This window comes from Danaus plexippus, chromosome 8 (genome assembly GCF_018135715.1).
Source record: "Danaus plexippus chromosome 8, MEX_DaPlex, whole genome shotgun sequence".
Taxonomy (NCBI): Eukaryota; Metazoa; Arthropoda; class Insecta; order Lepidoptera; family Nymphalidae; genus Danaus; species Danaus plexippus.
Window position 1 is genome coordinate 1073565 of NC_083542.1, and position 14897 is coordinate 1088461.

Below are 14897 nucleotides of genomic sequence, written 5' to 3' on the forward strand. Positions count from 1 at the left end.
ACTAACGTTTATGTCCAGCTATAGTGGACATTGAATTATAAAGATCTTACACTTTTTGCGTTTCACACGGAGTAAAATATACATTTTCGTTATCTAATAATCTTGTCAATGACAAGAAATGTAATGATTTAAGTAAAAACCAGAAACATACAACACGGCAACGCAACAAGGCCTTGAAATACTTACGCCAGTGTTATGTACAGTACTTAAAAGTTTTGTAATATCAAAACAAAATGAAATAATAGCCAATTAAGGACATGAACTCGCATAAAATTGCAGCTAAATATTAACATTTTTGTAACGTACGAAAGTTTTAAATTAACAGAAACTTTAGGATTCTTTCAGAGTTGATCTTGTGTTGAATCTGTCTTCTATGACTTAGCCATCATTAACATGAGATACGTGGTTCTTCTTCTTGGATACGGTCATAATATGAAATAACATCGTATAACAGAAACGATACGCTTACATCAAGTTTGCATCTCAACATTCAAACGGAAAGTCAACACTTTCATTCATAAATCTTCACACATTAATAACGTGGGTTGCTGAATTAGAAACAACAAACGCTTAGTTTGTAGCGTGACGAGGCAAATAGTAATCGCACAGTTATATTTTCGACCGTCAAAAATATATTTTTTTATTATTTTATCATCTTATTTTGCAACAGTGGGTCTAAAAATCTATTCATAATTTTTTGAAACAATAACATTTGACCTCAACTTTAGTCTCATTAGCGGCGAGTGACACTGACCTCAAATTAATTTTTATTTGATTCACATCACAATAATAATAACCTTAACAATTTGATCCGTTACGTGAATTTTACATAAGTTACATTAAAGTAAATCTTCAAACTGTAATATTTATGTAATAATTTTGAATGCAAGTAATATTTAGCATTGGACATTTCGTCGTTGATATTTCACGCGTTCGTGTCTCGAGATTATACATATTGCTTTAAATTCGGTTCAGTTTTATATCTCCGTATGAAAGGCTTGAGAAAATTTTAATCTTAGGAAGAAATATTCATGAACCTTTGCGTTCTTTTAATTACTTTTTTTTTTGTTGCCACTACGCCATTGTAGTGATTTTAAATTAAAATTGCCCCGAGCTTTGTCCTTATTTCGCATTGTGTGTACCTAGTGATGCATTCTAACAGGTCAAATGCAGAATAGGTTTTGTTGTGAGCACGGGACTCTATACGTATTAAGATAACGAGATCATTTTAGCGTCACTGGAGCGTCACTGGCTAATGGCGTCGGTTAAGCGACGCTATTACCAGCACTTCACTTACCATAATGATAATTCTATTGGCGACCTCATGTGGCTGAGTCTGAATATCCTGGATTATATACACGTGGTCGATGATATAAAAAAGTTTTATCCTAAAATTATGACTCCCTCCGAGGTATATAGAAATTAATCTAAGCAAACCCACTGACAGGCTTTATGTCATAGGTTATGTTAGTACTGAGATTTTATTTATAAATCTTGTTAGGTATTTTAAATAATTTTTAAACTTTTTTTTCTATTTAAAAAGACTTCTCTCTGAAATTTTATTATATAATAATTCTTTTTTTCATTTTTACGATTATATTGCTGCTTATATTAAGATTTAAAATTTAAACGATCTAAGTTAACACACTCGAAATATAATGATATACACCGAGGTTTTGCAAAATTTTAAACCATTTTCAACTGCAGTTCTGAATTTTAACCCTATGACTTTCATTTCAACATGCTCTCGTGAAAATTTGTTAGCAAATTTTCCTTGTTAAAATTTTTTGAGGTTTCATTAAAATGGCTGTATTTACTTTGACAAAAAATATATAAGCATTTTAAGATAGGGTTGGAAATCATGCCAGCATCTGGTTTTAAGGTTACGAAAGGTTTTGGGTTCAATGACAGTTTGTGACAAATATTGTTGAATTTTTCTTACTTAAAAATTTGTTTAAGGAGTCCTGGACGAACTGATTCAATGCCCTCTACTATTTCATATAATAGAGCTTGTCTCAGCATAGCTTAATAACTTTTATATGAAATAAACTTTACCAAACCCTTAAATAATTCAAAACAACCAGTTTCACAAACATTTATCTCAAAACGAAATCGTTAATATGTCGCCACCCAGTTTTCTGTTTAATATTATAGATTTATTAGAATTGGAATGTCCTTTCGAGTGGTTATTTAAAATAGATATAGCACTTTACAAACCTGCCTCAAAATCCAATATCTGTAACGGATGGCTGATGCATTATTCATGAAATCGAAAACTGTAATCCTGAACCGAATTTACAACCTGTTTATATAGAACCTAACCTAGACGCAAAATATGTGACTTTATTATTAAACGGAGATACAAAGGATAAATAATGATCGTAAAAGATTTATTTAAATTAATCAATAACCAAACAACTTTAAACAGACATTTTTTGTTCATTTATAAATGATAGCCGGCAATCAATTAAGTTTTTTTTCATTGAATTTCCAAAATATATACAAAGACCATTAGTTATTAGCATAATCGTGACTTATTCTGATAGTAATAAAATAAATAACACGAAATAATAGTTTCGACTCGGTAACAAAATATTTCAAGCAACGCATTTGCTTAAAATATTTTGTGTCTCGAGTGTAAATTTATTTAAAAGCAAAATTTACTTGTGGAACATTTTCAATTTTAATCCTCCCTCGACTTAGAAAAGCACGTTCAGTAATTGGTCATGTAATGCTAAAATTTTGTTGATAAAAGAATTTAAGACTCTAGAAGTATGGTTATATTAATTCTGATATTTATCCCAAGCTCCGCCACTACGACTGCAACTCAATTTATGATTATCCTCTTGGAATACTAATTATATATAAGTGAAATCAGGAAATATAGTTATATTTTGGAGTTAATACGTTTATTGTAATATATTATATTTTCATTGTTTCAGCTGCCACCGAGACTCCTTCGGTATATTGTGACCTTTCTCTTCATAATCACAGTAATAGCACCGTCCTCAGATTCATCAAGTACGTATTGTATTTTAAATTTAAAATATATATGTGTTTGCTTTAACATAGAATTATATCACTATGTTTCTCTGTCGCATTTAAATTGTGTATATAAATCCCAATAGCATACTGTGTATTGGAAATAAAAATGGTATTTATACGCAAATAAGAAATATTTTCACGAGAGACTTGAGGTTACTGTATTCCAATCCGTTTCAAAGTAATAAATTTCCCGTGTGTTCAATTCAAAGCTCACGGAACTGGATCTGCGCTGCGAAAAATATTAAAGTGAATTGAACTGTAATATTTTACTTTTAAAGTTTATTTTTAATTGGAAAGCGCACAGGAAAAGTTCACAGGAACTTCAGAAGTTATAGTTTTATGTGCTAGAATTTAAATCTGTTTGCCCGCATAGTGATTTAAAATGTGTAACATTGTGAAAAGGGATTTTCATATATTTCAACAGAATTCCTAAGTCTGTATCCATGTGCTACAACTTTGTTTGTAAAGTCATACAAAATTTTCATGCACAGTGTACTTATTGTTATTCTCTTTACCAGGCGTCCGCAGAAGATTACGGAAACCGAGCAAAGTATCCACTTCAGTAACAACCAGTGTATCAAGATCCACGGATCAGGTGATATCGGCTAGCGTGAACAGGCCAAAGATCCGTGGCCGGCCCAGTGTCGCTAGCCGCAAGTCATCTGCGGCCATAGACAATTCTGTTGGCACTGAAGACCATAAAGATAAAGATGGTTACAAGGCGAGTTTATATATATAATTCTTTAAAAATATAAATCTTTATTTAAATGATTACTTAAAATATTCGTATATAAATACTCAATGACTCAGCAAACAAATCATTACATAGTGTTTTATACAGAGCTAATAAAAAAATATATAATTAATGTTGCTGCCGGACCGGTTATTTAGAAAGGCAATATGAATTTCCCTTAGAGAGGCATGCCAGGAAACGGCAGCCTTCTCAACTTGAGCCTTGCCAATACCTAGATACAAATTTACATTTAGCAACTCAACATTCGGCCAGGCAAATCTTAGCCTTAACAATATGGAAATAAGTCGAAATCCGACTGTTTTAAAGTATTATGTCTTTCTCAATAGTTACAACGCGGATATGGACAAAGCTTTTGGAAGGCGATATGAGTGAAGTTGTTAACCTTCATAGTGATCATACATATACGTATTTATAGTTTGGTGCCATTAACACTTCTATAGTATAGCTCGTTGAGGTCAATTTTCCTTGAAGCTTTAGCTAGGTCAATAGTATAAATAAGGACAATTAAGCTGCCTTTAATGTGCTCAATATAAAGGTATAATTTTATAGAGTTTTAATGTTGCCATGATAGCAATAATGATGCTGCAATTACTATTTATCTACTTGTAAGGATATTTAATGTTCAAACCTAGTATCTGCAATCCCAGGATAAAATACTTATTATACAAAGAAGAAGTTAGTAATTTTATCATTCTCCATGGAAACATTGTCGGTAATGTACACAATTGGTGGGGAAATCTTAATATTAATCTAATAATTACAAATAATGTAACCTTAATATTTAAGAGGACTATGCGCAATGGGCCTGTAAATAAATAGGGGAATTGAATTTATGATAACTTTTTCTCTATAGATCGTCTGTTACTACACGAACTGGTCTCAGTACAGAACAAAAATTGGTAAATTCACACCCGAGGACATACAGCCAGACCTTTGCACTCACGTCATTTTCGCCTTCGGATGGATGAAGAAAGGAAAGCTCGGCTCCTTCGAATCCAACGACGAGACCAAGGATGGCAAAGCTGGGCTTTACGACAGAATCAACGAACTAAAAAAAGCTAACCCGAAATTGAAGACTCTTCTGGCTATAGGTAATATTTCACATAATTTGGTGGATATAAAAAATACACATGATGTAATCTACCTTTTAAATTGATATAAAACACGTACGAGCCTTGCAATCATGATTTATGATAAATACCTTGTATTTCAACCGTCAAATGTAATTGGTTGGATAATTATATTATCTTTCCGGGCGTTTTGTTGTTAAAGTAAATACACAACACACTGCCCTTTAATGATCGGTTTAACTAACAGACAATATTACTTTCACCTAGTTTTCACTTTGCACAGTCCTATGCACATTCAAAGTAACTATGGCTATATGAGTATGTCGTATGCAAACGATACGATTACATGACAGCTATAATATGTCATTGCGTAATTGTCATAGCTCACGGCCCATGTACAGCATGAACTTTCTAATGCGATTCCAATACTTCCTTGTATTGTAGGAAGTAATACTAGCCCTTCGTTGGAACGGACATCCGTAATCCCGTGAAAGTGTTCACTTAAATATATATGGTCTTATAATGGTTGGTTGTTTGCAAAATAATTGCCATAGTAAGAGTACATTCATTAAGTTGACGAGCATCACATGTGTAGATCACCGATAACGATGACATCTTGTGTGAAACGCGCCGGTTCCCACGTATCGAGTGTTCCATATTTTCACCTATTTTAACAGAATTCCGACAAAAAAAAGTCTATTTTCATAAGCGAAACGTGCCGCAACAAAAGAATCGATACGTAATCTACATTTTTTGTCGATCTATTCACTTCACTTCATGGAAACGCTGTATTGTTATAGTTTAAACTTTGTGCTATGGAATTTTATGACACTGTGCACGTACCTTGTACTATTACTGCTTTGTATCTATTGTCTCACTGAAATTAAATTCTATTACCGGATAGTTTCACGTCATTACAGTTGCCAATATTTTTAGAAAGTATTTCAAGTATTTGTAAAATAACAATATTATTGTTTAAGCTATAATTTACAAATACAAATTTACCAATAGAACAGAATCTTAATAAAATTTCAATGGTGTCCGTGTGTTAGTAATATTTTTTATATTATAAATATTAATGTAATTTAAATTCTTAGGCGGCTGGTCCTTCGGTACTCAAAAGTTTAAGGATATGACAGCGACTCGCTACTCGAGACAGACATTCATATACTCAGCGATACCGTACCTCAGGGATAGGAACTTTGACGGTTTGGATGTGGACTGGGAGTACCCTAAAGGCGGGGACGACAAGAAGAACTACGTGTTGTTGTTAAAAGGTAAGACAAGATCTATTAACATTTCCGACATTTATATATACAGGAAGCATCAAAATGCATCAGTAACATGAAGACGTTTTATAATTTTTTGTTTAAAGACGTAATAAATCATAAGGCTGAAGTCTCTACACTAGAACAGTGTTGTTTATCTTATGTAAATCTATTTTCCCTTGCTTATATTCTGTAATTTTTCTTTTTTTTTTTTTTTTAATCTGTAAATTTACTTTTTGATTCTCGAATTGAATGAAAATAAATTGAGTTTCGAAATGTCGACTACGAATTGTGTTGCCAATATTTCATAGTATTTGATCAGCGGCATAAAATTTTCGCTCATACATTTTATAAATATTGTAAATTTACATAATACCTTTAATCACAACAGTCATAATTAGTATTTCAGTATGTATATATTTTAATTGATTAAGGCACTAACTGTTGCCTTCTAACTTCAATCTCAAGATATTAGTCATGCAATCTTTGAACCAGTGTCAAAATGACACAGAAACTGGTTTAGTCTTGACATCTCGCGGAGTCCCAAAAAGTTTTTTACTAAGAATATGTAACATGCAAATATGAGTCAAGATTAAAATATTCATATACACTTTCTTAGGTGACTGTACTTTCATTTCTCATGATTCATTCGGGATGAAAGTGTGTTAGTAATATATAATTATTAAGTCCAATGCAAGCTACATTTGTATTTATAAATTAATTTTAGTCTTGAAATCTGATGCGCCGAGAGCGATCGTTTGCGGTTAGTTAGGAAACACAGGATGAAATTACTAATCTCATTATTATATTTAATACATTGACGCTTTGATGTCTGCATATGTTTAAACAACATGTACTCAACTAACCGTTTGCTGTTAACGCAAGTTTCGTAAGAAGTAAAACTGTAGTCCAATTTTAACCCAATTTACAACATTATAAATTTAAAATCCGGGCTTTTTGTTTATTTTTTATAAGTGCTCATTGTTTGTAGAATATTTGTTATAATTTATCTGTTACAAAATTTTATATAATTATTTTTTTTAAGTATTCTCTGTATATTAATTTAAACTATCTTATAATACGTATTATAATAAAATAAAAAAAAAACAACTAATTGATGTTTTAAGTTACACAATTTGATCTATCACCAGTTATAAGGCAATAACATGGTGTTACTTACAAAGGAAGCGAGTTTATTAAAATAATGTAACTTAACAATGTCACTTGCAAATATTATTACAATATGAAGATCATGCTTTATGTACGGTGAGCACGTAGTGACCCCATAGGTTCGCCGTCATGACCTCCAACGAGTTGCGTCACTTTTCACATATTGAAGAGACCACTTCTTGAATAATAAATTTCTGCTTGCATGACCACCATTTTATTTAACACAATTCTACACTTTGATATACTCAAATGTCTGAGAACTTATATTCTGATTGATAGGATTGTACATATGTAATATCCAACGAAACTGGTTTTTTTTAGTTTTTCTATGCTGTAAGGTCTATTCTCTTCTTTCGTAATCAGATAACCTATCGCAACTCCTATAACACAACTAATGATGGGTCACTCAAGCTTGGGAAATAATAAGGTTGTGTAAACCTATTGTTATATGTCGTAGCTGACACGTGACACTCACACTAATAGTTTAAAAACCGACAAATATTGGTATGTACGTTCTGCTTATGATTTATTTCTTTACACACCAAGTCTCCTCCCTCAAACGACGCAACGTATTTATAGTTTATCCAATCCAATCCGTGGCTGTTAAATGTTATCCAAAACCGTGGCAGCTATAAAAATAACTGTCTGGCCATTAAAATATTATGACGTCTTTTATAGACATTGTAAACATGAAATGAATAGTTTATTCTTTATCTGAATAGTTGCTGTATATTATGTACCTTGCGAATATTTTACATATATCGATATATGTATGGATTTCCGCAATAACGTTCAGCTTTGAGGTGGTGTAACTAAAAAACTTTGAGACTTAAAGCGTTTGGTATAATACCTTTGTTCTTGTTAATGTGCGGACTTTAAATCTCTTAGGTTCTTTTTTTTCGCAAGAATATTTCGCTTGAAGACGGACTGTTCCATTAGCATGCGAGATGCCCCTAAAGCTTCTTCAGACGTACGTATGAAGACAACAAATTCGCGACTTTAAACAGAATCTGGCCTCTTATTACATATCTCTGCGTTATTTACTCTCTCTTGGATATTTGCAACCTAAAACAGGTCACGCTATTTTGAAACTTAAAACGTCGGTCTTTGGTTTATTTTGTAATGTTAATGTTACGTTGATAGTAAATTAGACGGGTGTATGTGGAAATGGCGTATTGCTCACAGCTTTATACTTTGGAACTTGTTTAAAAGATATGTTTATGAGGAGCTGGAATAATTTTAACGATAATTTATTATAAATTAATTATTATTTTTTGTATACAACATTAAAACATAAAATACAGGTTTAAGATAAAAAATTTACAATAAGAAAAATTTTTTTGAGTCACGACAGATTTATATTTTAAATACGTTATTATATTTCAACTATCTATACCTCATCATAATAACTAAGATTTATTTGTATTTTTTTTATATCAACTACACATATTCGGTTAAGCCACAAGGTCTATCTCCACAAAATCGTTTCAAAGCATCATAAACTGTGAGCCTACGAGCGTAATTAAAGCTCGGGATCTATTCTACGTGTTTAGTGCAATGTAAATAGATACAGCTCATACGACTCACTCGTCTGACTTTTGAGTCGTCAAAGCCTGATTAAGTTTGACTTGGGCGGATTTGGAGTTCGTTTGACGTTGGATACGACATCATCTTATATATAATTTAGTATGCGTTTAAAGTACAAACTTATATATGTTTATAACCTAATGTGGATATGTTTGTGTGAAAAATAGAAAAAGGCAAAAGTTTGAAGGAACGTATTTGTTAAGCCAGAGTGTGAGGGATATATATGTTTATATCAAACTTTGGCTTTAATAAAAAGATACAATTAAATTAATCGAGATAAATGAATAGAAGGCAATATATTGCGCATCGGAATATATTAAAAATAAATTTAACTGTGAAGACAGGATGTTGTATTGTATTTTAATAAAATCAAAACAATAGTTACTATTGAACCTGAAACCATAATCGGCTTGTTTTGTAAACTATCTCAGTTAGTGAATACATTTTAAGACCCCAGTTGTGTTTCAGCAAAACTTTTGATACTGAGTTAAGTTCGTGTATTTCAACAAGTCTTATATTATATGATGTAACGATGCCAACAACTAATACAATTGTATGTAACACACTTTACTCTATAGTTTTATGGCTTAACAAATGTTTATGAAGCAAAACATTGGATCTTAAATATATTGGATACCGCTCTTAGATTCATCTTAAAGTATTTTGCTATCATGACTATTATTAAACGAGTTTAAATTTATTTTTTATCTACATTCGAACGTCACCTTGAAATTTGGGTTCGGATAAAGTAGGCGGGGAACTAGCCAGTCCAAAAAGCAAGTTGCCGTAAGAAGTAAAGAAATAGTTATAATGATTCACGCAAATGTATTAGTCTAAAAGACGATAAAGTGTAATCCATCAATAGATTTATCTCACTGTTATTAAAAACTTATCATTTGAACTAGCGTAATGCTAGTCGCCTGTTGACTTATACTCGTATTTTATAATATTGAACACGATCAAAGCCTTGATCCGTGCGAATCAAAAAAACAATATCATTACCCAGATAAGTCATTTACCTAATATTTTATATTGGAAGTGAATCTGAATCACGAAGAAGATTTAACTTTTACGACCGCCAAGCATTAAATATAAAAATTCTGGATGGCAATTGAGTTTTGGGGATTTTTTTTTATATAAAAATCACATTTTTTTTTTGTGCAAAAAGACCTGAGACCAATGCTAAATTAAAATGTGTATGCATATTCCATGTGGGTTTTACGCTCGATTAGTGGTTGTAATATTCTTTAACAAATACTTCAAATATAAATAAATATTCTGCTAAATTGTTAATACTTACTTAAAGATACTATCATTGTGGGTCAGATTTTGTGTTAGAAATTCCATTCGTTATTTGATAATCGTTACTTATTTTAATAGACTTCCAATGGCGTGTTATATTTTGTGTCTCTTTTTTTTGTTAACACTCTTTATATGGAGTTGATAAATTTTTGAGTTTTATAAACGCATGCTGTTTGTTTTTCCGTCCCATATTTACAAAGGTATGAACAATAATTTATTTATAAATGAGGGTACAGTTTATGCAAACAAGAAGGGTCTCGTTTTATTTAATTTGTTTTCGCCAACAAATCTGCAAGTTGGTTTATTTATGGGACGTTTATACTTTTAAGCCAGAGATATTTTGGACAGTACGTAGTAATGGTACAAAGTTTAAATAGAGTATATGTAGCTTTGGTTTAAAATTAAAGGTAATGAAATTGGGAGTGTCAAAAGGTTACATTCGAAACTGAAGAGGCTATAGTTTGAAACTCCAATTTAAATAAACCCCAAGAAGGTAAAATTTGTTGACCTTTAATAAATCGTTGCATATATTCATTTGACCTTGACATTTGTAACAAGATGCTCGAACGTCGACTTTTAAGTATTTACTATAATGACCTCACAGTATCTCTCAAGTATATTGCATTTGTCTGGGAACAATGAACAAATAGACAATTCGTTTTTTTTTAAATTTCCTATACATTTTTCATAGAAGAGATTGTGTGAAAATTACTTTTAAATGCAATCACTATGAATAGCTTTTAAACGATGGTCACGTACAATGTTATTTTAAATCGTGAAAACCATTTAATTTGAGTAAAACCTATATTAATGACGTCAATTACAAGTTCCAACTTTACTAACAAATTGCTACCAATATAATATAAATATAGCGAAGTCGCTGGCGAAGTAACAATGAATAAGATTTACTGATGTATTCTTTTAAATTTAATTTAAGTAAAATAAAAAACTATTTTCTATAAATATCCAATTTAACTCACAGTTTTCTTTATTGTCTTTTCTTTAAAGTAATAATGTAAACATAAAAATAAAGCTATGAATTCATTAAATAACAGCTCTATATGGTCATCGCACAAAATGATTTAAGCGCGAATTCGAATCGTGAATTCCTTAATAACTCCATTCACTTTAAAGCTGTTACAATCACCGATCCTGCGACTGGATTCGTATAGAATGACTTAAGTTTTTGTTCTTAAATTATAAAGAAAAATCGACTTATATGAATATAACTATTATTATTTAATTTACCTTTACATTTTTATAGTAAACTCACAGTTTTAAATATCTAGTTTAAATACATTGTTATACCGTGTTGCGTTTGTCCAGACGATATTAAACCGTCACCGTCCTTGCTACATTACTGTCCTTTCTAAATGCCTTCAGTTAAATGTCCCACGATCGTGGAAACAGCAATTTCGAGTCAATTCAAAATATTGCCCGATTATTTGTTTTGTAATTCTATTTAGTCAGTACCTCGACGGAGATTATGTTTGTCGATAATATTCAGCGCTATTTAGAAGTTCACGTAACCATTCGACTGTAACCGATTGCCAATGTGTACGGAAATTTACAGCCGTGTATGCCATAACGCGCTAAACTATTGTCATATCTTGTCAGTAAAGGTTATGTAAACGGTGATTATTAAGTAATGATTGAACTAATAGTAATGGTATGGTTTCAAAATAATTTGAAATTATACAAACATGTGTATGGACCATGCTATGGAAATTTATCTGTATAACTTTCTCTCATTGCTAGAACTACGCGAAGCATTCGAAGCGGAAGCGCAAGAAGTGAAGAAGCCACGTCTTCTCCTGACCGCTGCTGTTCCAGTCGGACCTGACAACATCAAAAGTGGTTATGATGTTCCCGCTGTTGCTAGGTAAAAACAACCATGTCTTTTTTCTGAGTTTTTTACGTAGCTTTTTTCAAAGACTTCATCAGCGTGGATATAGGAATTGTTTTAAGAGAGAAACAGATGATATGTGCTTTGAAATATGTCTAGCTGTTTGTTACCCACGACTTCATCTGCGTAAAAAATAAAACTGTTCGCGCGTGTTATTGTTTATTTTCAAGATCGGGATATAAAGTAGTTTAAGTTACTCCTTATTACATCAGCTACCCGCCAATAAAAGTTTCGACAAAAGCGGTCCAGCCATTTCAGATATTAGCCGGAACAAACAAGAGGCAAACACTGTAAAAAAATGTTATTTTAATGTATGTACCGTTTATAAGCATGTACCTAGTAAAAACAGATATTTCAATATTACAAACCGACACTAGAATTGTGTTTATGTGATGTATAGATAACAAACCGACAGCAGCATCTTCTACGTCACGTGACTTGATAAAAATCACAACTTTACTGAAAAATACAACAAAACCGCATAGTATTTCACAATTGTATGTCATTTGTTATCACATATCAAACCTTATTCAAATAACCATAACTTCAACTAGAGACTTGCATTCTAATACAGTTGCATTCGATACAAGTATAAATTCTCATATGAAGTCCGTTTTAAAATATAGCCTCCTTTTGAATTCATGCTGTTATCAAGTTGTCAGGTTTTCAAAACATATTTATATGAATGCTCCCCTCTGGACATATTTTCATTCTTCATAGAATATTCTGTAATACATTTTCAAGACGTGAATGTTAAAACGCGGAATCATTAATAGCTTGTATGAAGTCCGAGCTACCTTACACATTTTAAACATTATGTACAGGAAATATTTGAGATAGAATAATCCGAATAGACATTACACGGAAAAGAAATTATTGTCATGTTAAAATGTCAGGCGCTTTATTTTATTTTATTTATAAACAGTTACTTGGACTTCATAAACGTCATGGCTTACGATTTCCACGGTAAATGGGAGAGGGAGACAGGACACAACGCACCTCTTTACTCTCCATCATCAGATTCAGAGTGGAGAAAACAGCTGTCAGTAGACCACGCCGCCCACTTGTGGGTCAAACTTGGTGCTCCCAAGGAGAAACTGGTTATTGGTAAGATTTAACTGAAATCTAACACCCCAAGTATTATTTAGTTTGTACTCATTTTAGTCCATGTCAGAAAGTCTAAAGGATGATGTAAATAACGAATAACATTGTTTTAATCCTCTACAACTCAAAACATCCCGAGCTGTCTTTGAACGTTTCCAGAGAATTCTAAGAACACACATTTCAGGGATGCCAACCTACGGGAGAACCTTCACCCTGTCCAACATGAACAATTTTAAAGTAAATTCCCCGGCGAGTGGTGGCGGTAAGGCTGGGGAGTACACAAAGGAGGCGGGCTTCCTGGCGTATTACGAGGTGATTTTAATTAAAAATTATTACTACAGGTATTCGATGCTACGCTTACATAACGTCGGTCCGATTAACTCATTTAATTCAATGATTCTTAACACTCATTTTATATAAAAATAAAAAATGATAAACCCATCAATACATTCTTAACACTTTTCCTTAAAGTTACATATCATAGGTTAATCGTACCGACATAATGTAAACGAGCTTCAACAACTCTGCCGTTTACAAGCTTGTCTCATAAGAAACTTAGTAGCTGACAAGATCTTTCATTCCAAGGTTAAAGGCCAGATAAAAGGGCTTTCCTTTTTCTTATTTGCAATTTACAGCTCACTTAATGAATACTAAAATTTATGACGCGTTTTACGCCGATTCAGTCTACCCGATGTTATTTAGGCGTACCTTTTATTAAAAAATCAAGATATATATTTTTTTCACATTATCACTTTTTATAAAGTCAATTTTTTTTATGTTAATCCGATTCTGAATAGATCATGAATTTTGTTTTAATTTTATAAAAACAGGCGTAGGCAAGACGTTCTTTGTCACTTTTTATTGTTCTTAGGTTTTATAAAAAAAAAAACCTGGATTATGTTAACTTAACAAATATAAACGTTACTTAATTAATTTGTATAGGTTTGTGAAATTTTGAAAAATGGTGGAGCTTATGTTTGGGATGAAGAAATGAAAGTTCCCTACGCCATTCAAGGCGACCAATGGGTCGGCTTTGACGACGAAAGGTCCATAAGAAACAAAATGAGGTAAGATTATCTCTTATAATAAGTTTTTAACTAAATTCAAACAGACTTTAAGATACGAATTTTATGTATTGAATCAATGAAACAATTCCGAATCCAATTTAATAAATACTCGGAGTTACAACGAGAACGTCTTATCACAAATCCTTTTAAAGTTTGAATTATATAACAGAAAATTAAAAATATTCAGTGAGTTTCTTGAACGTACAAACTTCCAACATTATTTTAATATTCTGTATAACTTTAGCATTATATTAGATTTATTTTAAATGGTTCTGTAAAACTGGATTCATGATACATTATTCATTGCTGGTTTTGTTCGAAGGTGGATCAAAGACAATGGTTTCGGTGGTGCCATGGTGTGGTCCGTTGACATGGATGACTTCTCTGGGTCCGTCTGCGGCGGAGACGTGAAGTATCCTCTGATTGGTGCTATGAGGTCAGTTTGTTAAAATGTGCTGTTTTTTGGAAGTATTTAAAAAGCTAGTATATTTCCAGCCGCCATACGATTATATCATTTATATTATAACTTGATAAATTGAAACAATTTTAGTAGGATTCATAATCAGAGGAATGTAAGCAATATCAGTATACATTTTGAAGATATATATAAATAAGAATCAAATA

General features: G+C 31.9%; 2 protein-coding genes across 2 annotated transcripts in view; one reads left to right on the forward strand and one right to left on the reverse strand.

Annotated features, from left to right (window-relative positions):
- The window catches only part of LOC116776634 (uncharacterized), a 46525-nt gene extending 38634 nt beyond the window's left edge, over positions 1-7891 (reverse strand). Inside the window, 1 exon segment of the mRNA XM_061521265.1 lies at positions 7403-7891. Coding sequence (XP_061377249.1) covers positions 7403-7438 — 36 coding nt within the window. The 5' untranslated portion in view covers positions 7439-7891.
- LOC116775990 (probable chitinase 10) overlaps positions 1-14897 on the forward strand; it is a 40712-nt gene that overhangs the window by 19429 nt on the left and 6386 nt on the right. The window contains exons 2-10 of the mRNA XM_032669065.2: positions 2943-3021; positions 3564-3766; positions 4653-4890; positions 5967-6146; positions 11955-12078; positions 13028-13209; positions 13391-13518; positions 14149-14273; positions 14596-14709. Of these exons, the coding sequence (XP_032524956.2) occupies positions 2943-3021; positions 3564-3766; positions 4653-4890; positions 5967-6146; positions 11955-12078; positions 13028-13209; positions 13391-13518; positions 14149-14273; positions 14596-14709 (1373 nt within the window). The remainder of the gene's footprint in view (positions 1-2942; positions 3022-3563; positions 3767-4652; positions 4891-5966; positions 6147-11954; positions 12079-13027; positions 13210-13390; positions 13519-14148; positions 14274-14595; positions 14710-14897) is intronic.